A 26,891-nucleotide genomic window follows, 5' to 3' on the forward strand; every position below is an offset into this window, starting at 1 on the left:
CGTTTTGAAAACAACTTTTCTACAGGCTGATTAGACACGAGTTCTATCTGTAGATTAAAGTGTCTTTTGAAATATGTAGCTGCTGACTCAACCTGTGCCCAATGGTGTATGGTGGGAAGCAGCCTTAAGTGTTTATAACAAAGCTTCTATATTTCTATGTGACTAACAGGTTACTTGCTTGTAAGTGCAATAAATTGCATTATCTATATAATAATTGTAGAATACGCAACAACGTGCACCCTGGATGCACGACGCCGACAAAGAGATGGTGGCACAATAGGGCTGGAGGGGGTGTGTTGTTTGGACTGAGCAGCAGAGGAGGGGAGGGTGAGTACGCAGCCGATAAAGGGGGGTATTGTTTTTGGAGAAATGGAGGGAAGAGGGAGCGTAGACTGAGGTTATACTAGTTTATTATACTGAGATACACTGTCATTTGTTGGAAGCACTCTGTTTATCCAACACACTCCAATTTAGTGAAACAAAAACAATCCGCCTTCTATTATATCAAACGTCTCTTCATTTCCTGAATCCTGCTCAAAAGTAAATATTGATATAAAAATATATGTGTGATGATCTACACAAAACACAAACTTACATCTGATAATAAAAGAGAGCTACCTACCAAAGGCTAAAATAACCTGCCGATGATTGTCAGCTATAATTTGAATATATGCAAACGTATATTTCTGGAGGTTTTATTAGATGTGTAAAGGGCCCCATGCACGGTGCAATATGCACCTTGAGATGCGACGGCCGATCCGATGGCCAACATATCAGGCGGTTCCCACACATGAAGCGATCGGGTGGCCGACCGCCCGATATGCCGGCACCCCCCTCCCCCACCCACATTGTGCTGCATGGGATCGTACATCGCTCCTCCAGATCAACTGAACATGCAGAAAGAACCGGAGGAGTGATGCACGAACCCACGGGAGTGCGCACTGGCCGATATCATACCCACACACGGAATGATATAGCAGCGATATCGTTCCAATCTGTTGGATCGGCTACTATATCACACCATGTGGGCCTTAAGAGTAACAGGGTTCAGGATATTTTTTGCCTTTTTCTCTACATAGAATGTACATAATATAAAAATATGTAATCATTCAAAAAAGCATACGCATGGAGACCACAGTACAAGATGCAGACGCCCAAGCCCCATACTAAGCCGCCCATCTCCCTTTTCTCACAGCCTGATCAACACGCAAGATAGCGTAAACATTGATAACATCGAGAACCATCGGAATCATTAGCATAATAGTGGCTGGCCTTACCTGCCGCAGGAATTTGGCCACGTCCTGTGTACAGCTTACAGTATGGCTGCGTATGCCGCCGCACTGCCTTAATTATGCATGCCCCTATAACGGCATTATAATGCCTGTGCTCGCCTGACCACCCCCCGTCACCACCCACAAACGGCACTTCCTGTCAATCAATTTCGGAAGGGTCTGCGTACACACTACATGTAGTCTGCGTACCATAACCCGAACGAACAGGCTAGTTCGCACACGGACACAGAGGATAGACGTATGTGGACACATCTGTATGTGTGACCCTCCCTCCCTCTATGTATGAGTCTATTTTTTTGTGGACACTCTTCCTCTCTCATCTGAATTAGTTTCCCTATTCTGTGATGTTCCAGTTTGGATAGACTCTAAGTAAATGAGATCTGGACCCAAGCCTCTCTGCAAGATTCCGTCCATACTTCTCTGAAGTCCCGAAGATGTGCTCCCACCCTGGAGTCCCCCAGATGAGAGGGAAGCCAGTCATGCACTAGGCTTCGTAGTGGGCTTAACCTCCTTTTGAGCAGGTGTTGTTGCGGCTCTGCCACGTCCTCTGGAACCACGGGAAGTTGATGGTCCTTCTCTGAAGCGACCGCGTGAATGTCCTGGAGCACGAAAGGACCAAAACGAGTCTCCCGAGTAAGATCTTCTATGAGGATGAGGAGCTGCAGATGGAAGATAAGTGGATTTACCACCAGTAGCTTGAGAAATCCATTTATCTAGCTCCGCTCCAAATACGCTTCCCGTAAATGGAAGTGCTTCCACAGCTTTAATTGATTCTGCATCCGCCTGCCATTGTTTAAGCCACAGCGCCTTACGTGCCAAAATCGTTCTAGAGGCGATATTGCAAACGTCTTTGGGCGCTTCTCCTATATGCTCTGCTAATGGAATAAGGTCCTCCACCGGTAGCCGATCTCTCATCCAGTCAGCCAATTGTTTTCCAGCAGCTTACAATCGCAGGACGCAGTGTCACACCTGCAGCTGTATAAATGGACTTGAGAGTATTCTCCAATCTCCTGTCCGATGTGTCTTTCAAAGACGTGGCCCCACAAACCAGTAGCGTAGTCTTCTTAGACAGCCGCAATACTGATGGATCTACTGTAGGGGGAGTCTCACAAGATTTTCTCCTATCTGCAGGAAAAGGGTAAAAGGATAATAACCGCCGGGACATCTGAAATTTTTTATCCGGATGTACCCAAGCTGACATCAGAAGAGAATCCAGCTCTTCTGAAACTGGAAATGCAATAGCCTGTCTTTGTTTCTTTAGAAAAAAAGACTGTTGAGCAGGACCTGTGTCCTCCTCCTGTATCTGCTGTGGTCCAATATATTTTTATTAGTTTATTTCTAACATTCATTGATTTTGGACTATATACATGTTGGGGACCTGTTGTAACCCCTTCGCTGCTGAGAGTTCTCTCACCCTTGTGCGGAGGCCATTTTCTGACGTTGGCACCCGTCTCATGCAAACATCACTCATTTTTTATATGCAGTACCCACACAAATTATGTTTTTTTCAGACTTTGTGTTTTCAGAAAATACTTTTAGTCTTTTATACATTCTAACATGTAAAAAACATTTAACCCAAATGGAACCAAAAGCAATCGTCATTTTTTTTCTTACAAACACCACAAATAAATACTTTGTGGTTCTTGTTTCGATAATTATCAAACTTTCCAAAATAGTATTAAGCATGTTTAGGGAAAAAAGAAATCTGCACTTGAAGTGAAAATGCTTTTTCTTTTAAATTTTTGCTGTCTCGATTTAAACGCTTCCTGGGCCCGATTCAGAGTAGTACGCAAACCTGATGGTTTGTGTACTGCTCCAATTAAAAAAAGACTTATGCATGCGCAGATTCTGTACTGCGCATGTGCAGGTCTCCCTCTGCGACAGATCTCACAGTTCCCCCGAGCCGCAGCAGTCTGTGGCCGTTTGGTGGTGGTCCGGCCTCCGTTCCATTTTCTGGGAGTGCAGAGGCCACTTCCTAGGCTTGGCTACGGAGCTGCAAGGGGCAATCGGAGGATTACTCATATTTCCGATGGTCTCGCAGTCAGTAGACGTCTATTTACACTCACCCCAACTACCGGTAATATCAGCTATTTGCAGTGCAGTTGATTGACTGATTGTCTCTCACATGGTTACTATTACTTAATGCTGGTACAAAATAATGGGAGGCAATCGGGAAGCCGACTGCCTAAATACCGGCAGCCGGCTTCCCGACTGTCTTATCCCGGCATGGGTGAAATGCCGGGCGTCTAGATGTAGACGCCCGCATTTCCCAGATGCCGGGAGACCGGCGCCCGGCATCACGATCGTAGTGATGCCGGGCGCCGCGAGCGGACAGAAGCGGGGGGGGAAGAGTTAGGTTTAGGGCTCCCGGGGGGGACGCTCTGAATGAAGGCCGTCCTCCATAACTATGGAGCGTCCTCCTGGATGCTCGTATAGCTGTGGGTCACCACCCACAGCCTATACGAGCGTGCAGTTTGATGGCCGCGATGGTCTTGACCATCGCGACCATCGAAACTGCGAGCCGGAGCCTGCGGTTGAGGTTTTCAACCGCAAGGCCCGGAGTGATTTTGGCTCTATCAGAGCCAAAATCACTCCCACTGACATCACTAGTGATGTCAGTGAGCCGGCTTCTGACGGTAGGCGTTCCCTGAGGAACGCCCCCGTCAGGGAGGCACGCCCCCCGGCACGCCCACCAAAGGGGGCGTGCTGTCAATCAACATCGACAGCACGCCCTCTTTGATCAGACACAACGAGCGAAGGAAAGTCCTTCGCTCGTCGCGTCTGGCGCATGCGCACGACGGAGCTCCCTCCGTCGTGCGCATGCTCAGTGCAGAACATCGACCCACTTGCGAGCGGACAGCCGCTCGCGAGTGGGTCTGAATCAGGCCCTTTGTTTCTTATGTAAAGACACAAACTTTCAATATTGGAAATTCTGCTCAGCATTTCTTTCTATTTTGGAAGACAAGGATTGTAGCTAATTTACAAAACATTATTTTTAACCTTATATTTTTATACATTATCGGATCTATTTATCTTAAGGAAGACTATATTTGAACAAGGTCCCCTCATAATGTATTTTTTTCATACATTTTTCTGAATGTTTTTAGATTGTGTTATATTTATTAATATTAATTGCTTTATTCCTATGATTAAATTATGTACTAGCACATGCAATACTCTATGGTTTATGTGCAATATATTTAATATTTTTCGCTCAACACCACACTTCAGCGTTTATATTCATTTGCTTGGTCAGTGCTGGAGGGGACTAATCATTTGTGGGAAGAACTTGGGAACTTTGCTGTGGACGATGAGTGGGACTGGTTATCTGCAGGTTCACGGTATATGTGGATAATGAGCTCCACTCGCAGTGAAGGGGTTAAGTAAATGTTGCTTGAAACAGGTTTTTTTTCCTTTTGCAAAATAATCAAACTGAATTATATTTTTACACTTTCGCCTTTAGATTTTGATTATGGTGTCCACAGTATTAGAATTGAATTCACATTTTGTGTTTTCTTTTATATGATAGTCATAGTTAGCACTTTGAACTGATATTTTAGATTTTCTTTTTACTTCATATTTAAGTGAAGATTTTGTAGGTGGGGTTATTTTCATATTAGAAGGAATGTTCTATGTTTACATACGAATATATGTACCCTCTATCAGGAGCTATTCAGGGAAGGGTAGATATAATGGGTAAATATCTCTACAGGCAATCACACAAAAAGCTGCACCAATTTAGAGAAACAGTTTTTTTGTTTTTAATGTGTGTCCCCTCTTGCCTTTCCTACACTAGAGCTCACTTAGCATAGAACCTGTTATTTTTTATTGTATTGAGTTATATATGGGTTACTAGGACCTCTGCACGCACCATTTAATGCACCATCAAAACCCATGAACATGATGTGTTGTTAGCATTTAAAAATGCTCCACATAGCTAAATGGGAAACAAATGTGCCACACAATGCTAAAGTGCCACCAATTTAATTGGCATGCCAGCTCAAATGTCAGCAAATGAGAGAGGGCTTTAAATAGGGACTTAGGGTTATATTTACTAAAGTGCAGGCTTATTAAGTGGAGGTGTTGCCCATATCAACCAATCAGATTCTTCTATTTATCTGATTGGTTGCTAAGGGAAACGCCTCCACTTCTATCAACCTGCACTTTAGTAAATTTACCCCTTAGCCTCCACCCCTCTCTTTGACAGCAAACTTTCCACAATGAACACAAGTAAGAAACTCATAAGGATGATTACCAACATTCCTATGTCTTCCATTAATCCCCCTTTTTTCAGTAATTAATTATGCTTCTTAACTATCCTATTCAACTGTCAATTAATTCAGGCATTTGTTTTACTAAATCAATTAAAATATTTAAAATGTTCTTTTTCACCAATGTGAATTAATACCAATTTTCCACATTCAAACAACTCAACTGTTCAACACACCTTTCTCTCAGTTATGAATACTTACTAGGCCGCAATTACATGAGTTCTGTGTTACTAACTTACTTTCTTTGAAATGTCTCTTCTTTTCTTTTCAACTGATGCTGCATGGATTCTAGTTGGTCTGCCAAATCTGTTATTCTAGAATGCAAACATACAGTTGAAGTTATTTCTTATTAAAACTTCTAAATGAGCAAGTCACAATGATGGAGTACCATTGCTACAACACCTGCCAGAGGTTATGCCCTCCAACTTGAGCACAGTGCTCATCAAAGTAATGTGGAGTTGGATTTCATTCTTTAAGTTCCTGAATGCAGTGGAAGGAAAAACAACGCTCACTCTTTTAAAAATAAGTGTAGCCATAGCCCTATACACATACTTGCCTACTTTTGAAAAAGCATTTCAGGGAGATTGTGAAAGAAGGACCTATGATAGCGGCGGTAAAGTGGGCGTGTACAGCTACATCTGAGGGGCGTGTCATAAAATTTACTTACATCCACATGTAAATGAGCCCCAAAGCAGTTACTAAAATCTACGTGTTGATGAAAACACACTGATACTTCTCAGAAAATACATGTAACCATAGGGATCATTGTGCCTTATAACCAATGCAGGGAAATTATACTAATGATCCCATTTGAATGTATATATCTCTGGGGATTTTTTTTTATATAACAGCTACATAATGGGGATAAGGTGCAATCAGGGAGATTGTTGGACTCTTCAGGGAGACATGGAGATTGTTGCTATTTCAGGGAGTCTCGCTGACAATGAGGGAGAGTTGGCAAGTATGTCTATACATAACTAAATATGTCTACCCTGATTTATTACAAGCCTCTACATCAAACTGCCATAAGTGAGGTGCTTCTCTAACAGGGCAGAGAGTGAATGACAGGCTTATAGACTTGCTTTGTGTGGACAGGGCCAGTCATGTCCCATCAATTCAAAATAACTGTAGTCTCAGTGCAATATTGGAAGATGTGGGAGGGCTTCAGATGTCTGTATTTGAATGGGGATGTAACTGAGGGTGTAAGAACAAATCACAGGACCACCAGCACAATAAACTGCATAGCCCACACCCCAAATTCTGCTATGGGGCCCTAGTGATTTGTTATTGCATCCCTATGTCATTACAGACTGCTGAAGTCAATCCCGCATAGGACAGTGCAGAAAAGATGAGTGCAGTCACTTTGAGGAGATGTGGCATGACAGACCCTGTGACCTGCCAATTTCACCATCACGGTGCACATATTATATTGTTTAATGCTGGAATTCAGTCATTCTTTAATATTAAATTTTTCTCTCTCTTTCAAATAAGGGAAATTGATAAACAAATAAAAAAAACTATTCCAGAAAAGGAATATATCATGTAGTAGGTCACTATCCAATATCACAAATGGTAAAATGACTTTCCGATTATTCACATCCTTTCATTATTTGAAATTCTAATTAGGCAGTTCCTAGTGTCTGATCATAATGAAAGTGATACACTACCAACGACCCTGCCAGAGATCTAGGCAGGAATTCTGAGTGAGTGTTGGGTATGGGAGCTAGGGGAAAGTCTTATAGTGCGTACACACGGTACGACTAAAATGCACGATATGAACGATAACGATATAGATCATATCATTATCGTTCATATCGTGCATTTTTTGGTGCCTCCAACGACCTGCGATGCGCGCGCACGTATGGACGATAAAGATATTGTCCATCAACCGTGCTCGCAAGCCAACCTGGTCGATATTGACCAGGTTGCTATAGGGACCCGGGATCGTTGATCGCGGGTTGTTGGCGGGTTGGTGGTGTGCTGGATGATCGATATCAATCATCCAGCACACCCGTGAGATCGTTCAACTATATCGTTATCGTTGACGATCGTCCCGTGTGTATGCACCATTATTTATATATTTTTCCAATGTCATACTAAATGACTAAGTTGAAAAAACTGTTATCTTACTATAAAAAAAAAAATCTATTTTTAGTTCTTCAATATCAGGGCAGTAGCCCTGTAAAACAACTGTAATAGACGTTGGATTTCTGGGAATCAAATTTGTAATGTAAGACAATGTCAACAATCGCAATAAATCCATTAATAGTCATATATTTATTTTTATTTTAAAAAAAGAACATAATTATCTAAATCTATTACCCACTACTCAAAAGTGTGATTATTTTTCATGTAAATTAATTCTCTATTCCCACCCCATCACATCACTCTGCACAGAAGCACTAGTAGATTTCTGTGTGTAGCACAAACCGAGCATCTTTGACAGCAGATAAATCTTTAATTTCAAATTCCTTTAGTTTCAGCGCCTCCTGCAGGATCTGATTGGCCGATTCCATTTCCTGGACTGACTCTGCTCCTTTCATTTCCATTTTCCTCAAAACATCCAACTCTTTGGTCAGTAACTTAACCTTGGGCACAGACGACAATAACAACAAAAACAAAAGAGACAAATAGAGAAGAAGGTGGAATGATGTCACGGATCAGTCTTGTAGTAGAGAGCTCCACAATGGTAATAATCCATTCCATATGGAATGATATAAGAACAGAGTAGCATGTACAAATTTAAAACTGAATAGACGTGCCAACACATGCACATGGGCCCAAAAGAGTTGAAATCCCAATCAATATCACTAGGGGATTTATCTGATGTTGATTTGGATGGTGATGGTAACTGACCTGGCCATTAAGCATGATTGCAAAATGTTTTGATCTTTCAGTTTTACCACATCTTACTGTTCAGCAGTCTGGGCAAGGAGCGAGATCTATCCATAATAAACTTATGAGTGTAAGATTAGAGATAGATCATCACCTCATACGGAAACTGAGCCCGTACTTAATAGTACCTTTTTGATAAATCATATGGGAACATTAAAATTGGTTCAAGAAAAGTGGAATTTCCCATAGTAAGTATTTCCATTTCAAATCTGCACTAGAAAATAAGGCATTTTAATCTAATTGGTTGCTATGGGCAATACCACACATTTATTTGATGCCAACGAACAATTTTCGTACAAATCGTTTCTCAATGAAAAAAATTACATTGAAAAACGTAACATGTTAATAAAATAAGTAATGTGTTATATTTCTACAGGTACATATTGCTTACACAAATCGAGTTACTAATAGTTTAATTAAGGTACTGTGACCCAGTTACTGTTTTGATACAGTATCATTTAATGCCAGGGCCCAGACGTGAAATCCTGCAAGATGCGTAATGAGCAAAAACTGAATCAACATTGGCTAACCCTATACCTAGCTAAAATGCCATTCCCCTCTCTATATGCTGGCCAGCTACTAGGTTGCAGCCCACACCAACCAGAACCTACTTTGAAATTCAAAAACTCCTCTCTCTCCCAGCTGATAGTTGCTGCAGTCAAACCTCAGTACAACTTGCAATCTATGCATGACCGGCTCTTCTTACCTCCAAGCCTTGTGTCTAACCTTACCTGTGCTGCCTGCAATCTGTCCCTCTGACACACAGCCGTCTGGTACCAGCTGCCTGTTACCGTTACCTGACTCTCTCTCATAGCCTTGTGCTAAGCTTGTAACATTTATTACGATAGGCTCCATGTAATTTATTTAGTAGTTAATTTATACCTGGAGTTCATGAGACAAAACTACAGTGCTCATCTTATCCAGACTTAAACGAAACTCGTGCTCACGTTTCTTCATTTCACAGTCAAACTCCAAAGACAGTTCCTGCAAGGCAAATATAAACATATTCGCAATGTGTTGGTCAACATGACTGCAACTATAAAGACAAAATGTAATAAGATTATAAAAGTACAGCACTAAACGGATACATTTACTAAGCATCGTGTCAGGCATTGCATTGCATTCTTGTGCGAGTTACCCCTGATTTTGTAACTCTGAGACTTACTAAAGGCAAACACGAGAGCAAAAACATGATCCTAAACAGAGATAAATGACCAAACACGCAAATAGAAGTCAATATGATGAACCCTGGCACTCCAGCTGCTGTGGGACTACATATCCCAGCATGCACTGCCACAGTTTTAGCACATTCCCAAATAGCAAAACTCTGGCAGTGCATGCTGGGATATGTAGTCCCACAGCTGCTGGAGTGCCAGGGTTCGCCACCACTGCAATAGACCATCGAACTAACATGCGGTACTTTCCACAGACAGAAATAGAACTCATGGATTTACTAAAAATCATGTTTAAAAACACGTTAGAACACGGAGCAGAATAGAAGAAATGAATAGAAGTTCCTGTGAGCAGACTGTTGTGCTCAAGCACTGCACAGATCAGTCAGATCTGTGCAGTGCTTTTGTGTGTATTGTAAATAAAGTGTAAAAATCTGGATGAAAAATGGTGGAGGTTCCCCCGTATTTCCAGTAACCAGCACCACGTAGAACCAGCCGAGGGGCTTACACTATAGCAGTGGTTCTCAAACTCGGTCCTCAGGACCCCACACAGGTCATGTTTTCCAGGTCACCCAGCAGGTGCACAGGGTTAGTCATTACTCACTGACACATTTTAACAGATTCATAGGTTGAGCTATTTATTTCACTTATGATTCTGTGAGCAGACCTGGAAAACATGTACTGTGTGGGGTCCTGAGGACCGAGTTTGAGAACCTGTGCACTTTAGCATAGAGACACACAGCCCAGGGCTCTTCCTCGCGCCCCTGGTGGCAGTGTTTGCTGGGGTAATTGTGCAAAAGAAATGAATAATATTGTTCTTTATAGTGGGACTACAGGTCCCAGCAAGCCGGCCCCGTGGCAGTTGTAGAAGCTGCTGGCATCTGTACCTCCATTGTATTTAATTGTAACAACAAATGTTCTTTAGTGGAAATGATAATAAATAGAACATAGCTGCATATTTATATAAAGCCAATGTATAACTCAGCTAAACGTAACTAAGTCGGCCCAGCACTCTACCGTGCGCATTCTGAGTCCAATGATTCTCAGTGCACGGATGCTAAAGGTGAGTTTTCGCATACAGCGTATGTGCAGATGCGAATTTATGATTATTGCACGTGTCTGTCCTATTCTGAGTCATACGGAACTTGGCAGGATCTGTCTTTACATGAAATTGGGTTTTACAGGGTGGCAACAATTCGAGCACCGTCTTGTGGGACTGACATGGGCATGTACAGTAGCTAGAACTCTGGGCCTAATTCAGACCGGCTCGCGAGCGCTCGCAAGCAGGTCGATGTTGGCCAAGTGCGCATGCGCACGAGGGAGCCGGCTCCGTCGTGCGCATGCGCGATACCCGGATAGCGACGGTTATGGGTCTCGCTACAAAGGGGGCGTGCTGTCAATGTTGAGTGACAGCACGCCCCCTTTGGTGGTCGTGCCGGGGGCGTGGCTGGCCAGACGGAGGCGTTCCCATGGGAACGCCTACCGTCTGGGGCCGGCCCCACTGACATCACAAGTGATGTCAGTGGGAGTGCTTTCGGCTCTGATAGAGCCGAAAGCACTCCAGGGCTTGCGGCAACGAGACCCTACCACAAGGGTCTCGTCGCAAGCCCAATGGTCTTGACCATCGCGACCATCTTTTTGGCTGCTCGCTTTAACTGTGGGAGGCCGCTCTAAAATTCAGAGGGACGGCCCTGATTCAGAGCGAGCGCTCTGTCAGAGCGTCCGGCTCTGAATCAAGGCCTCTGTGTGATTCTGAGTCGTGCATATGGGTGATCAAATATAAAGACTTAATTAACATTTGACTGGCTTGTAGACTTTCATGGAAACCTAAATGTGGTTAAGGCGAAATATAAATGTGCGTGTTCTTTGCATTTTAAGATTTTTTGGCCCATCCCAGTAATTATTTAATTATTGGTTGTAGACTATGGGAAGCTTGTTTTTATCTTTATGACAGGCTTACAGATGTATTTTTTGTACACTATCTGTACAATGTGCTTGATTCAGACCTGCTCGCTAGCAAGCGGCTGCTCGTTGCAGACGATGTCAGCTAATGTGTGCATGCATGTAGTTCGCAGTGCGCGTGCACAAACTAGTGCGAGCGATCGGAATGTGCTCGCTCGCCCTGCAAAGACAGCCTAGTGGAATGAGTGACAGTAGAGGCTATTTGTGGGTGGTAACAGGGGCAGGGCAGTAGTAACGGGGGAGTGGAGTTGCAGACGCCGGCGTGCCAGAGTGTTTCAACGCCATTTCAGAGGCGTGCATAATTAACAGGCAGCGTCATAGTACACGTCACCTGGTTCAATTTTACACTGTAGTGCTCGCGGTGGAACCCGATGTACTGATGGTTATATATACTTCCTGGCGATGACATTTGGCGGCTAAAGACAGACTGGTGGGCGTCTGGAAACACAAAGTGATCGCTCGCCAAGACAAAGTGGGCGTGCTTATGCCTTGCCGTGCGAGCGCCTGTATTGACATCACTTAGATGAATTTACATATTCAGGGAGCGATCGGCCGCATCTAGCGAGCGGGTCTGAATCAGGCAAAAAGGATTCCTCTGATCAAAGGTATACTCATATGTAATAATAGGAAATCATGAAACAATGCCTTAGCCTAGTTTTTAACACTGTGTAGGACATTTTAGATTAGGGGTGGGCAATTGTTTCAGCTGGGGACCCATTGAAGATTTTGGTCAAATTTCAAGGGCCACAGAAAAGTCAAGTGTAAGTTACTGCACAGTAATCGTACATATGTGTAAGAGCAGCGAGCAGCTTTGGATAGGGGGGGGAAGTCCATTACCATCTCATTCATTTTGTGATGCCACAGAGCTTCCTTACAGAGCTGCATGCCTCCTTGTGCTGTGTTGCTCAGTAAAAAGCATGCTGGTTCTGCAGGGGGTGAAAAACCCATTCCGGACCTGATTTTCTGATGGGTTCCGACCAGTATTTTGACAACCCCAGGTCTAGATACTTATCGATGTGTAGTGTTTATTCTAGCACCTAGCACCTGTCATAACCCATGCAGTTCCTCTTTCCTGCCTGGGGTGTTGCTCTCTGCTCTGGTGCTTCTAGCACACTCAGCTGATGCAACAAACTGCTGAAATACAGACCAGACTGTACTAGGAGCACCAGAGCAGAGAACACCCCAGACAGTGGAGAGGCATGGCTGCACAGTGCTCAGCATTGCTGCCTTACAGAGCATGTATGCCCTCCCTGATCTAGCAATTTTTCCTTCCACAGACTAAAAGCACACTGATAGGTTGATGCTAGTGAGGTAGAGTAAGCTCCAATGACTGATGTGAATAATTGTGAGGCAATGACTGATGTGAATGATTGGACATTTTCTGTAATGCGCTGTATAAATATAGAATACAAGCAATTTACAACACAAAACAATACTTCTAAATTCAGGCTGCAATACATCATTTTTTCCCTGTGTTTGCCAACAATGAATCAAACATACTGCAGCAAGGCCTGAGATTGTGAGATCATACCAGATGCATTTACATCCTTAGTCTCATCTGGATCCCTTTATTGGTGTAGGTTACTTCATTATTCTCCCAGTGTTGTTTAAATAATATGAAGGCGAGGTGCAACAACTGCTTTCATGTTCAATATCAAGATTGAAATTAGAGTTTATTATACTGTAGGAGCATCATCTGTTTTAACGGTCTACGAATTCATATTTCAGCAATAAACACATACAAGCCTCTAACCTTACATGGAGATATATGCAGTTAACAAATCAAATTCTATATATTCAATCAACAAATCAGTGTAGTTTTACCTTTACTGATAGGTAATTCCTGCACATGTGCTGGTCCACTTCATCGTCCATGCATCACCGAAAGAGCTTACAATAAGTGAATAGGAAACCCCATTGTCAACATACCGACTGATGACAATCTGGCAATACCAACATTCTACATATACCATACCAGGTATATCATTCTATACAGCATTGGCAGGTATATACAGTCAGGTGCATAAATATTGGGACATTGACAGAATTTTCATACTTTGGCCTCTATTCACCACCACAATGGCTTTGAAATGAAACAAACAAGATGTGCTTTAACTGCAGACTTTCAGATTTAATTTGAGGGTAATTACATCCAAATCAGGTGAACGGTGTAGGAATTACAATGGTTTCTATATGTGCCTCCCACTTTTTAAGGGACCAAAAGTAATGGGACAAACTAAACAATCCTAAATCTAACTTTCACTTTTTAATACTTTGTTGCAAATCCTTTGCAGGCAATTACAGCCTGAAGTCTGGAATGCATAGACATCACAAGACGCTGGGTTTCATCCCTGGTGATGCTCTGCCAGGCCTCTACAGCAAATGTCTTCAGTTCCTGCTTGTTCTTGGGGCAATTTCCCTTCAGTTTTGTCTTCATCAAGTGAAATGCATGCTCAATCGGATTCAGGTCAGGGGATTGACTTGGCCATTGCATAACATTCCACTTTTTAGCCTTAAAATACTCTTTGGTTGCTTTTGCAGTATGCTTCGGGTCATTGTCCATCTGCACTGTGAAGTGCCGTCCAATGAGTTCTGAAGCATTTGGCTGAATATGAGCATATAATATTGCCCGAAACACTTCAGAATTCATTCTGCTGCTTTTGTCAGCAGTCACATCATCAATAAATACAAGGGAACCAGTTCCATTGGCAGCCATATATGCCCACGCCATGACACTACCACCACCATGCTTCACTGATGAGGTGGTATGTTTTGGATCATGAGCAGTTCCTTTCCTTCTCCATACTCTTCTCTTCCAATCACTCTTGTAAAAGTTGATCTTTGTCTCATCTGTCCATAGGATGTTGTTCCAGAACTGTAATGGCTTTTTTAGATGTTGTTTGGCAAACTCTAATCTGGTCTTCCTGTTTTTGCGGCTCACCAATGGTTTACATCTTGTGGTGAACTCTCTATATTCACTCTTGTGAAGTTTTCTCTTGATTGTAGACTTTGACACATATGCACCTACCTCATGGAGAGTGTTCTTGATTTGGCCAACTGTTGTGAAGGGGTTTTTCTTCACCAGGGAAATAATTATTTTGTCATCCACCACAGTTGTTTTCCGTGGTCTTCCGGGTCTTTTGGTATTGCTGAGTTCTCCGGTGCGTTCTTTCTTTTTAAGAATGTTCCAAACAGTTGATTTGGCCACACCTAATATTTTTGGAATCTCTCTGATGGGTTTGTTTTGATTTTTCAGCCTAATGATGGCTTGCTTCACTGATAGTGACAGCTCTTTGGATCTCATATTGAGAGTCGACAGCAACTGATTCCAAATGCAAATGTCACACCTAGAATCAACTCCAGACCTTTTACCTGCTTAATTGATAATGAAATAATGAGGGAATAGCCCACACCTGTCCATGAAATAGCTTTTGAGTTGATAGTCCCATTACTTATGGCCCCTTAAAAAGTGGGAGGCACATATAGAAACGGTTGTAATTCCTACACCGTTCACCTGATTTGGATGTTATTACCCTCAAATTAAATCTGAAAGTCTGCAGTTAAAGCACATCTTGTTTTTTTCATTTCAAAGCCATTGTGGTGGTGAATAGAGGCCAAAATCTGAAAATTCTGTCAATGTCCCAATATTTATGCACCTGACTGTACAATCTTGAAGATTAATTCATCATATGGGATAAACTGAGGTGTAGGTGGGAAGTGTATGTTAAACGAACTGGTGTGCCAGATGAGGGGAATATATGCGTGTGTGAAAAAATGGGGCCCACAATGGTAAAGTCATTTATAATAAGGAAGCATATTTACCATACGATTTATACATCTAATGAATTGGCAGATCCGTTGTACGTGGTGGTCAGGCCCCACTGTGTTCAGAGTCATTGGTGTTGTTAGGAATACAAGGAATAATGTCGCTCTGCTCCTTACATGCTCCTGCTATATTTGGCTGCCAGACACAGAGCAGAGCTAATAATGTATTGTGTTAAAACAATTTAATAGACAAAGCAAAAAATAAAAACAAGTACAGGGTGAAATAATATAGAAAATGTATCCGGAAGCTCCTAGGATTGCTCCTAAGGAAGTCGCAGGTGCGGAGTCTCCTCTACCTCTGGAGCAGCAGTCCTATGTCCGAGAAGGAGACGTTCAAGCTTCCCTTTGATGTTAATTCAGTTTAAATTAACCATGCTCCATAGTCAGGTTCTAATGTTGTGCTGTTATTGGCACTGCACAACCACTAGGGGCTGCTGCAAACGTCCATTTGTTGCAGGGGCTTTGCCGGTCCTGGAGCACAGAAGCAGCAAATCAATTTAGCGAACCAACTAAAAATGTCAGCGGAGGGTGTGATTGAGAGGACCAATTCCATACATCCTGCTGCTCACCCCCAGTCCCCCTCTTGTTATTGGATGGTTCATTAGAAGTCATGAGGAGGGGAGGATGGGAGCACTACCATCTGCAAGGTGCATCCACTGAGGCTCAAACTAGGGGAGGGGCCATCTTAGTAATTTACTATGTGCTAGTGCAGCTTTGAATGGGTTTCTTGTAAAAATGATATATCACTCATGTTGTTAGAGATAGGTCATAATTTTCTTACATTTGGCTGAGGAGAGTGTCTGTGCCTGTTCTACAAGATAAAAGTAATTTCATATTGTTTCATTTGGAATTGCAGAAAGGAAATCTTTTGATATATGTGTAATTGAGTTGAAAGTAGGCCTTAAAACAGCGACATCATATTTCCCCACAATGCCTGCTGACCTTTCTATCGAGCAGCCCCTACCCGCACCTTAGTTGTCATTTGTACTTTCAGTAAGGACACATAGGCCAAAGGAAAGGTCTGTCAGCCCACGGTGTCCAAACATACCGCTATTAAATGTGACCTTTCTTTGATACCTCAAGGTTACAGAGATCAACGCTGTTTCCAGTCTGCATTCTAGTACATCTGCACTCTCGTTACACTCTGTCACCAACAATGTATTTAGGCAGGTTGCCAGACTGGGAACTGCAGCTGCCTAGCTGACTTTCAGACTGGATGATTTACTGAACAGCCAAAGAGCTTAAAAAAGGGGGAGGTGTTGGGTGGCCGGAACTGCGATCAATAAGCTGCAGCATGCAATTGTTACAGCACCACACAGCTGTTCACCTCCAAATAATGAGATTTCGGAAAGGTCAGAAAGTGCTATGAGAATGGATGTGTACCACGTCTCACCTGTCTCTGTAGGGTCAGGTCTCCTTGCACCTCCTCGATTTTCCTCTCCAGCTGGCGCTTTACTTTCTCATACTCCTCCCGAAGAAGATCAATATTGCTATTTTTTGAGCTGTAACAGCATAAAGAGATACATTTTAGCAGGTAGTGAGTAAGTCAGTGGCTATAGGTCAATAGTAGCTGAATAATTTAGCATACAGATGGTATGTGACTTTGTTTATATCATGTACAGTTAAAAAAGGAACCACCTATAATCTGAAAAAGAGATGACGATATTCAAACATTTAGGAGATCTTCTCTATTTTCATATTCAACTACACTACATGGCCAGCAATAATGTAGACATCCAAACATAACAAAAACATCCGCTTGTTGAATGTCTCATTTCAAAACCATGGGCATGAATATGGTCCTTCCTTTGCTGCTAGAACAACCTCCAATCTTCTTTGAAGGCTCCCACTAGATTTTGGAACATGGCTACAGCGATTCACATCAATTCATCCACAAAAACATTAGTGAGGTCAGACACCCATGTTGAGTGATACAGCCTGGCTTGCAGTTGCCTTTCCAATTCACCCCAAAGGTGTTCAAAAGGGTTGAAGGGAATGGTTCAAAGCAGACCATTCACGGCAAACCAATCTTTGATGGACCACGCTTTCCCCAATCTGTTGCCACAAAGTTGGAAGCACACAATAGATTGCTATAGTATATAAATTTCCTCAGTTAGACTTAGACATAAAAAGAATTTACTTTAAAAAAAAAAAACATTAAATATTGTTCCAGCCATTGCAGTGCAAAGTACTTTAATAATACTGTTATTTTATACTGTACACACTGGGTAAAAAAAACATTTCACAATCTTACTTAATGAAAATGAGAGTTATGGTAAAACTTACCTTTGTGAACTCTCTTTCTTCAAAGTCCATAGGGTCCACAGGGAGACTTCGGGGTGTAGGTGGGATCTGAAGGACCGGACATCAACAGCAAAGATTTTCAATCCCTGGATGCTCCGGTCCTTCCCCCTATACCCCGCCCACAGCCTGAGGACACTTCAGTTTGTTAACAAGCCCAAGGCAGGAGCAGGACAGGAGAGAAGGAAGACTGGTACAATGAAAAATCACACAGAGAACGAAACAAGTGACCAATAGAAGAAACCAATAGAAGCCAGGTGCGTCAGGACGGGTGCCCTGTGGACTCTATGGACTTCAAAGAAAGAGAGTTAACAAAGGTAAGTTTTATCACAGCGCTCATTTTCTTCTTCAGGGTCTATAGGGCTCCACAGGGAGACATTGGGGATATCCCAAAGCAGTTGTTCAAGGGTGGGAACGCTCCTGCGCTGATAGGAGTACCCTACGCCCGAAGGAAGCATCCTGAGAGGCAAATGAATCAAAGGCATAAAACCTAAGAAAGGTGTGGACAGAAGACCAGGTGGCCACCTTGCATTGCTGTTCAGCTGAGGCGCCACCCCGGGCTGCCCATGAGGGACCCAAAGAGCGAGTAGGAGTAGAATGAGCAGAGACTGTAGCACAGGAAGGCCCATCTGCATGTAAAAATTTATAGTGTGGTGTCCCCGCTCTGGGATCCTATTTTATCATTATGTGGTGGTGATCTGTGGTATGCACTCCTGGCGTATTTAATGTGGTGTACAGACCTATGTCAACAAATTTGAGAATAATTAGTAGTTGGTATGTTATAGTCTATAGTCTTGATTACAAATTCTAGATATCACAGTCTTGGTGTGAACCACCTGTAGAGTACTGTAGGGTGGGGGTGTTCTTATAACTTCAGTCCTGGTGATGAATACCGGTATGCTAAAACTCTAGGCAGTATGTACATCTGTATGTGAGTTAAAATTAAGCTGGATGTGTGAGGTTCTGGTTTTGTTGTGGGCCCGGGGTGGTAATAGGAGCAGACACTGAAGCAGATTTAAAAATAAACGTGGAGTTTTTATTGAGTGGCTTAACAGACTTGAATGTGGCAAAACAAAAAGTCCGGGTATAGCACTAAAGTGCACTTGGGAACTGTAGTTAGGCAATTGGAAAAAAGTCCAGGTAGTGATAACAGAAGGCAGTCCAGTATTCCAGGTTTTGTGAGGCTGAAATGAATTGCAGGCTGAAGAAATAATGTCCAGAGGAAATGCAAGTGGAGGCAAGATGCAGGGTAACAGCTGACACAGGTACTCAGGCAAGGGAGAGGCAATGGAGGAGGCAGGAGAATTCAGTGGGGCTGGGACAGGCAGGGTGAAGCAAGCTAGGTAATGATCCCAACAGAAAGGTGAATGAGCACAGGAACTCTCTCTCAGCTCTCGCTGAGAAACATGTTGCACTGGCAATGAAAGGAAGCTCTGCACTCCCTTAAATACCCAGTGCCGCACTGTGACATGCCAGAGAGAGCATGTGACACACCAGGATAGGGCGACTAGGTCACATGTCCGAAGGCAAGATGGCAGCGCCCATACAAGAGCGGAACGGAAGCACCACCAAGCCTAAACCAGACCAGAGTGACAGCATGCCCGCACAGGACTACGCACAGCCAATGCACCCCGCCAGACACCAGCGCCACCGCCAGACGCCCCTCGCCATAGCATCCTCACAGGTATTGCCTGCCGGCCGGCAAGCCGAGAAACCCTGGTCGTGACAGGATGATGTTAAAGTTCCTGGTGTACAGTAGTGTAATAACGATGTATTCTCCCCTCTCCAAATGGTTTCTGTATCAGGAAACTGCCACTCCACCTCAAGAATTCACAAAACAAACCGCAGTATCAGGTGCTGATGGACACTATGGTGCAGAAGATAGGTAGCATGTAGGACTTACCCAGGTGTTGACGTAATCCTGCTGGTCCACCAAGTGTACTCTCTTGTGTAGTTGTTTGGTGTGGGTGTAAGGGGCAGGGGAAACAGGGTCCAACACTACCTTAACAGAACACTATGTGTATGGAAGGTAAAAATACATTTATTGCTCTGCACTCATGCCTGCCTGCGGCAAAATGGGTGTCAGAGAGAATTCAGTAATACATATACAGATCATACATACATACATATATATGGTCTGAGGGTAAAAATATAAAAGTCGTGTTTCTCAATTGTGGTAATGCCCAACGCGTTTCATCCCATGTGGGTACTTTTTCAAGGGTAGGTGAAATTTTGGTCCCAGATCTGGGTTTAAATACCTTGTGAAATTAGTCCAGTTTTTCCCCGGCCCGTTACTTCCGGTTTTCACAAGGTATTTAAACCCAAATCTGGGACCAACATGCGGGGTATAGGGGGAAAGACCGGCGCATCCTGGGATTGAAAAGCTTTGCTGTTGGTGTCCGGTCCTCCATTTCCCACCTACACCCCAATGTCTCCCTGTGGACCCTATGGACCCTGAAGAAGAAATTGAACAATATTTCCTATGAACCCTCAAAACCTGTTTGTGCCAGACTGGTGAGAGGATTTACTTTAATGTAATAGGTCTCATTAGTTCTAGTTGGAAGAGGAAGAAGACATTACTGAACTCATTACAACATATCCAACATAGTAAGCAAGGAAAAAACTATAAAAATAGTAGATAGGGCGCTGAGGTGAGAGGTTTTTCCAGCAGCTGCAGAAAGGGAGGTAGTCAGCCTCCTGTGAAGCAATAGGAAAGAGAAATGTGCAGCGCTGATAATAGATGCAATTTAATGAATATTAAATTAAGAACAATAATACATTCATACAATTGAAATAAAATTATTTGGATCCACTATGATAATAAATAGAGGTCCATAATGCGACCTCACAATGCATGCATGATAATATCCTATAGGCACTTGTTACTGCAGCTTTGGAAAAAAATGGACACTGAAAAAAAGTCTTGCAGAAGGAACTTGGAATAGAATTGTAAATCCAACAGTGGGAGAATGGTTTACCAGCTTGTATTAGATGAAACGAGGGTCCCAAGGAATTAGCGATGGTATCACACCGGCGAACATCCAACGCACGGAAAAGCCTCTGGAAAATAAATGCTGGAACCAAGACAGCGTCCCAAGTCCAATATGGTACTTCAGTACAGTTCCTAAGTAGTGTCCAATTGATAAGTGCCTGGTATATCTGCAAGACTTTTTTTCAGTGTCCATTTTTTTCCAAAGCTGCAGTAACAAGTGCCTATAGGATATTATCATGCCTGCATTGTGAGGTCGCATTATGGACCTCTATTTATTATCATAAATAATAATAATTTTATTTCAATTTTATGAATGTATTATTGTTCTTAATTTAATATTCATTAAATTGAATCTATTATCAGTGCTGCACATTTCTCTTTCCTATTAATCCAACATAGTAACTCTGCTTGGGACTCACACACAAGCAGCTATATTATGTTGTGCATATTTTACCTTAGTTGCGTTACCTTCGGTGAACTAGGTAAGGTGTGACATACCCCAGCAAGATCTAAACTTAAATAACTTTAAAAAAAATATTGGTGGCAATTCAATTCAGCGCGTTGATGAATAGCCGCGGGGGGAGCTCCCGCAGCTATTCAATTCAATGCGCTTTGTGCCTCGTCGTAAAGCAGGTAAGTCAGAGAATGCCAGTTCTCGCGAATTAACCTGGGTGTTAAGGCGCGATAACCGGAATTCTCTGACTAAAGTGCCGTGCGTGCAGTTGTTAGCGTTGCTCTAAGCTGGCAAACAGCTGCGCGCCCAGCACTTTTGTCGGATTTCTCTTCGCATCCCCAGGGGGGGTGCGAGAAGAAATCCTTTGCCCGCCCAAACAGCGCGTTGTATTGAATAGCTGCGGGAGCTCTCTCCCGCAGCTATTCTACATCGCACTGAATTGAATTCCCCCCACTGCACGCAAGTTTCCGTATCGTGTAGCTAGAGTTGAGACTATGCCAGTTTGAGTAGTGGTGGCGGTTTAGTGCAGAGAGCCCTAGCGCAGTGAGTACACGTGCGTATGGCATAATCATACTCCACCTGGTTCAGCACCTTCCTTGAGGTCAGCCAAGAGTGATCTCATTAAGACTAAGTTTATTTGAATTATTTCTAATTGTTCATAAGGTTAATTTTTACTAAGGATTGTGATTCAAATGTGTTCCAAAGTTTTATTTTTCTTGTTTTAAAAGATTAAAGAGTTTATTCTATTTTTATTATTTTGTTTTATTTTTATACCTTTAGGGACAAGAATCAATGTTATGACAGTCTTTCTCTTGTACTTCCTGAATGGTATTTCCTGCAAAATGCCAATGGCTACAGTATGCCTATAAGAGGGAGCTGACAAATGCAGGAGTACTCTGCTAGTGTGAAAAGTAATCTGGTTCTTGCAGCTGTAGCTCAGGTTGATATGACATGCAATTACACATTACTTTCTGCAGGTCAATGCTATTCTTGGAAATGTATCAATGACAATAGAAATTAGTTTTGCCCACCAGCATAGAATGACTCAGCGAGTGTCACCCACAATGGTGTCAAAATGGGAACCCAGAAATCATTATGCCATCCTCATCTTGCTAACAGAAAATGTGGATTTCCCACAAAAAAGGCTATAGGATATGGAAACAATGACTGCTGTGGGAAGATAGAAGTAGCTAGACATTAAATCCCAGTACGCAATACTGGCAGCTATAATTGCAAGATAGAAGTCTATAGGACATAGGAGTCTATAATACAGAGTTAAGTAGCAGAGGCTTTATGGAAAAGTTGTGCAAGTGGTTAGTAGGTACAGGGGCAGGTCATAAGGTTACAGTGTGTCATTTATATGGCTCATACAAGAGGCCTGGTTCAGCTTTGCACACAAGTCCCTTCTGCGGATGGATCTTGCTGTTTTTTGCATTGTGCATGTCCTGTGGCTGAGAATACGCGACTTTCAGAAACTACAGCAATTCATAGTTCACATCTCTGCCACATCTCCACTTGCAACTGAGTGGGTGTAACTAGGCTGCAAGTAAGATAAGTATTATGTGGTCCTTAGTGCTAATTATAGACAGATCTCTTGCCCCCAGTATAGGACTTTTGCAAGTCTGCAGTGTAAGCAGATTGGTGGAGGTCTCATAGACGCAAGCCACACTGAAGACAGGTGAATGTACGCATCCTAAAGATTGTACGCATCCTATATGATTTGTTAGTAATAGGTTAGTGTAGTTAGGGGGGAGGGTATCGTGGGATCCAGGTATATCTGAGTTGGGGTTAGGTTATACAGAGTGGGGGGTTATAGGTGAGGTTTGCTTTGGGTGTATTTGTTTTGTTTAGTTTTATTATTTGGCAGGCATGGTTAGCTTATTTTTTATTTTGGAAAAAATTTACAGACTTGATAAGTGGTTAGTTTATTTAGATATTTTTCTGGAGGGGTAATTGTGTAAGATTTCCCCTTTTTTTAATTTTTTTTTTTATGCACCTCTTATATTCCTTATTGGCCTCCGGCACCGAGGACCGGAATGGCGCCTTCGGGTACTTGGAATGTTTTCCTTCTGTTATTTGGGGTTGTATACATATCCTGTTCTGAATAATACGTCTTCAAATTGTACTCTGCCTTAAATGTGTATGTATGCCACATTTTCTCTTTCCATGCTTGTCGCTTTTACTATTATTAATATTATTTTTGGGGTGTGTATTCAAAAAACTTCAATAAAAATTGCTCAATTAAAAAAAAAAAGAAAAGAAATAGCAATAAAGATTATGTGGGCGTTATTGAAGTGGACATATGCACACTACCTGTTTATTCGATCTAGGTCTATCTGGTGTTCTTTCAATTTCCGCTGATGGTGGTTTTGTAAGTCATCATACTTCTTCCTCTCTCTCTGAATCTCTTGCTGCAGCTTCTCAATCTGTATCTTTAGATCGCTGATTTCAGACTGCTTTGCATTCTCTACAACCTTCAAACGATTGTACATCACTTCATACTGTTCCAGCTCACGGTCTCTTTCACGGAGCACTCTGAAGTTATGGGTGAAATCCTGTTTGAGACGGTCAAATTTCTCATTTTGCTGCTGGAGGTTTTTCTGTGAGTCCTTAAGACTCTGCTGGAGAAAGAGAATCTGCCGTTGCTGAAGCGCTTTCCACTCTTGTTCTTTTGTAGCGAGCAGCTCAGCTAATTCTAGCTCTTCTGGCATCATTCTGAGATGTGCATGTGCAGTGGGTACAGTGCTGTTTATAAAAAACAAAAAAGAATTAAAATAATTGTAATAAAGGTCTATACATTGGATGTTACAGCATATCGGACATGATGGTAAGAATGGTTATAATAAGACCTTCTGTAATGCTATTGGGGGCGATGCAAACATGAAATCTTAGAATTAAATGCTTTAACAGTGTTCTCCCTATGCTATATTTCTCAGACGGTACGCCCGGTAAACTTTCCCTGCTGCCAAGCACTGTGACGTAGCCAAAGTCCAGCTGCACCGACATTACATATAGAAACGTCAGTACAGCATAACTTATTGGCCACGTCATAGTGCAGCTCACTGCTCTGAGCTGTCCTTGCCCGAAGGCGCATTTTGGCCCCCTCCACCCTGACCCTGGCCCTCCCTGTTGGACCCGCCCTCGCCTGAAGGAGGATGCTGGTCTCCCCCCTCCACCTCGACCCCGGGGAACCCTGCACTGGAGGCAAGCATTGTACTAACAGTGGGGTAGATGTACTATAACGTGCCGCTATAACGCTTCCCGCTTCACCTCTTTACCGAGGCGAAGCAGGAAGCACTACCGATGAGATGTGTGAACATCTCATCGGCCGGAGAGGGGGAGCATTAACCCCCCCCCCCTCCGGCTCTACCTGCTAGTGACCACAGCGCATCAGCCTAGTGCTGATGCGCTGTGTGTCAGTCCTGGCCGGCTCCACTGGGCATGTGCGGGATCTCGCAAATATCGCGAGATCCCCGCGTACAGTCTGGAGCCGGCAGCCGCTGCAGCAGGGACAGCGCTGTGCCTGCTGTAGGGATAGGGCAGGACCAGGCTGTAGCTGTCGATAGCGACAGCGGGCCGAAGAGTCAGGCGATCTGACCGTTCATACATGGCCCAGGCTAACGGCGCAGCTGTCTTGTAGATAGCAGTGCCGATAATGACAGGGACGTATAGCGCCCCTGTCATTTATTGCCCAAAGCCCAATCATACATCAGGGAGAAGCGGTATCAGCGCACATAACGTGCGCTGATACCGCTTCTGAGCATGATACATCTCCCCCAGTAAGTGAGATGCCGAATGGGAGGATGCACGATGGGCTGTCTGAGATCAGCCAATGCCCATGTAGTAAGGAGAAGCTGTGCAGGGAAATAACATATTTGATGGTTGCCTATATATAAACATTTTTTTAATTAAATCTTTTAACCATTTAATCTGTGTTGTGGGTTTCATATTTACAACACAAAGTAAACGTATGCGTATACAGATTATTTCTGTTTCATACTGAATATCGCGGTTTGACTGGAGCACATGTGTGCAGAGGCAGTGAATTATTAATAGAGATTAAGTATAGCTTTCTATAGCCAGCGTCTGGCTAGAGCTACAGAAACTCTGCTTGTTGACACACCACAATTTAGATTATGTGCAGGATGATGAATCTATTAGAGCAAACAGATGGGGATACCTGGGTATCTAGTCACCACATTTAGCATGTCTGTTCAGAATGTCAACATGTCGACAAAATGTTGATATTATGAACATATTAAGGTTAGGGTGCTGTAAAGCTATCTGACGATCGGTAATTGCATATACACTTACCAATCGCCCGTCCTATGTGCTTGGGCCTTACGTTACAACTGGGTGGGCATTTAAATTTAAATTTTCCTGCCCAGTTAATCTGTCACTCACTGTCGGGTCCCTGCACACATGTGTACACTTGATCGGTGGGTCGCCTGTACACACCACAGACACACCAATATATCTGCAGATATTTCGGCCATCTGCTGTGCTGCACAGCTGATGCGTTCGATTGAACGCCCAATATATCGCCCAATTTGTATCCAGCTTTAAAGTAAAATAGTTGACATTCTCATTGTGATTGTTGACATGTTAAATGTCCTCATTGTGAACATGTCAACATCCTGAATGTTGACGTTAATACCGTGTCGACATTCTGAATGTCGTCATGTTATACCACATCCAAAAATGAGACACAGATTTCTCTTGTAGCAGCATGGGTTATCCTACTCTTAAGGGAGTCCCTTTAAAACAGGTATGGGCAATAAGCAGCCATCCAGATGTTGTGGAACTACGCATCCCAGCATGCCCTGCCACAGTTTTAGCATGCCCTGATAATAAAACTGTGTCAGGTCATGCTGGGATGTGTATTTTCACAACAGCTAGAGAGCTGCTTATTGTCCATTCCTGCTATAAAACCATCATTGTGATGTCTTACGATTTCCTGTATTGAGCAGACTCTTAGGGAAAGCTGGTAGGCTAAAAGCTAGGGAAAGTCTTATAATAATAGGTAGAGAACTCTATTGAATGGGCGCAGCCTAAGAAAAGGCCTGTTACCAAGAATGGAAGTGGATAATGAGTATGGATTAGAAGCAAAAATCTAGGGTAGACCAGGGAGGTTGCTTTATGAGATATCTTGATATAAGGTTGGTAGAGTTTCGTTATCCAATCTGAATATAACAAAGTGATTAAGTCACTGGGCCCGATTCAGACCTGGAGGCCACGCTGCGTTTGCTCATAGCTGGACGATTTTTGCTTTCTGCACATGTGTATAAGCCGCAGTGCGACCGCGCAAGCCAGTCTTAGCGATCAGGAATCAGGCGCTCGAAGTACACAGACTGAGCGTTACTTTGAGTGACAGTGCCGTTTGTGGGTGGTGTCAGGGGAAGGTCTATGAAAACAGGGGTGTGAACGCTGCGTGCCTGTGCGTACGATGTTTCATGTGGGTGCATAATTAGCATGGAGGCGTCATTGTACACGTCACCTGGTTGTATTTCAGCCTGCAGTGATCGCAGTGCTTGCGGAAGGGTAGGGTCTACCTCAAGGGCTACGAGCAGCTCCGATGGCTCTCGATGTTACTGATATTACATACACTTCCTGGAGATGACATATGCTGCTAAGGAAAAGGGGGCATCTTTAGACCAGCATGCGTTCTCTCTGCCGTCGCTGTCTAAGACATAGAGGGCGTCCTTAAGCCTTGCGCTGCAATCACGG

General features: G+C 43.2%; 1 protein-coding gene across 2 annotated transcripts in view; it reads right to left on the bottom strand.

Moving 5' to 3' along the window:
* Positions 1-26,891, bottom strand: part of CCDC57 (coiled-coil domain containing 57) — an 82,322-nt gene that overhangs the window by 43,309 nt on the left and 12,122 nt on the right. For both annotated transcript variants that reach the window (XM_088474935.1, XM_088474934.1), the window contains exons 2-6: positions 23,478-23,909; positions 16,811-16,919; positions 9,341-9,442; positions 7,994-8,151; positions 5,803-5,877 (exon numbers count right to left, since the gene is read on the bottom strand). In XM_088474935.1, the coding sequence (XP_088331061.1) occupies positions 5,803-5,877; positions 7,994-8,151; positions 9,341-9,442; positions 16,811-16,919; positions 23,478-23,878 (845 nt within the window). In that variant the 5' untranslated portion in view covers positions 23,879-23,909. The remainder of the gene's footprint in view (positions 1-5,802; positions 5,878-7,993; positions 8,152-9,340; positions 9,443-16,810; positions 16,920-23,477; positions 23,910-26,891) is intronic.

Source organism: Taudactylus pleione, unplaced genomic scaffold (assembly GCF_031769625.1).
Source record: "Taudactylus pleione unplaced genomic scaffold, aTauple2 ptg000016l, whole genome shotgun sequence".
NCBI lineage: Eukaryota > Metazoa > Chordata > Amphibia > Anura > Myobatrachidae > Taudactylus > Taudactylus pleione.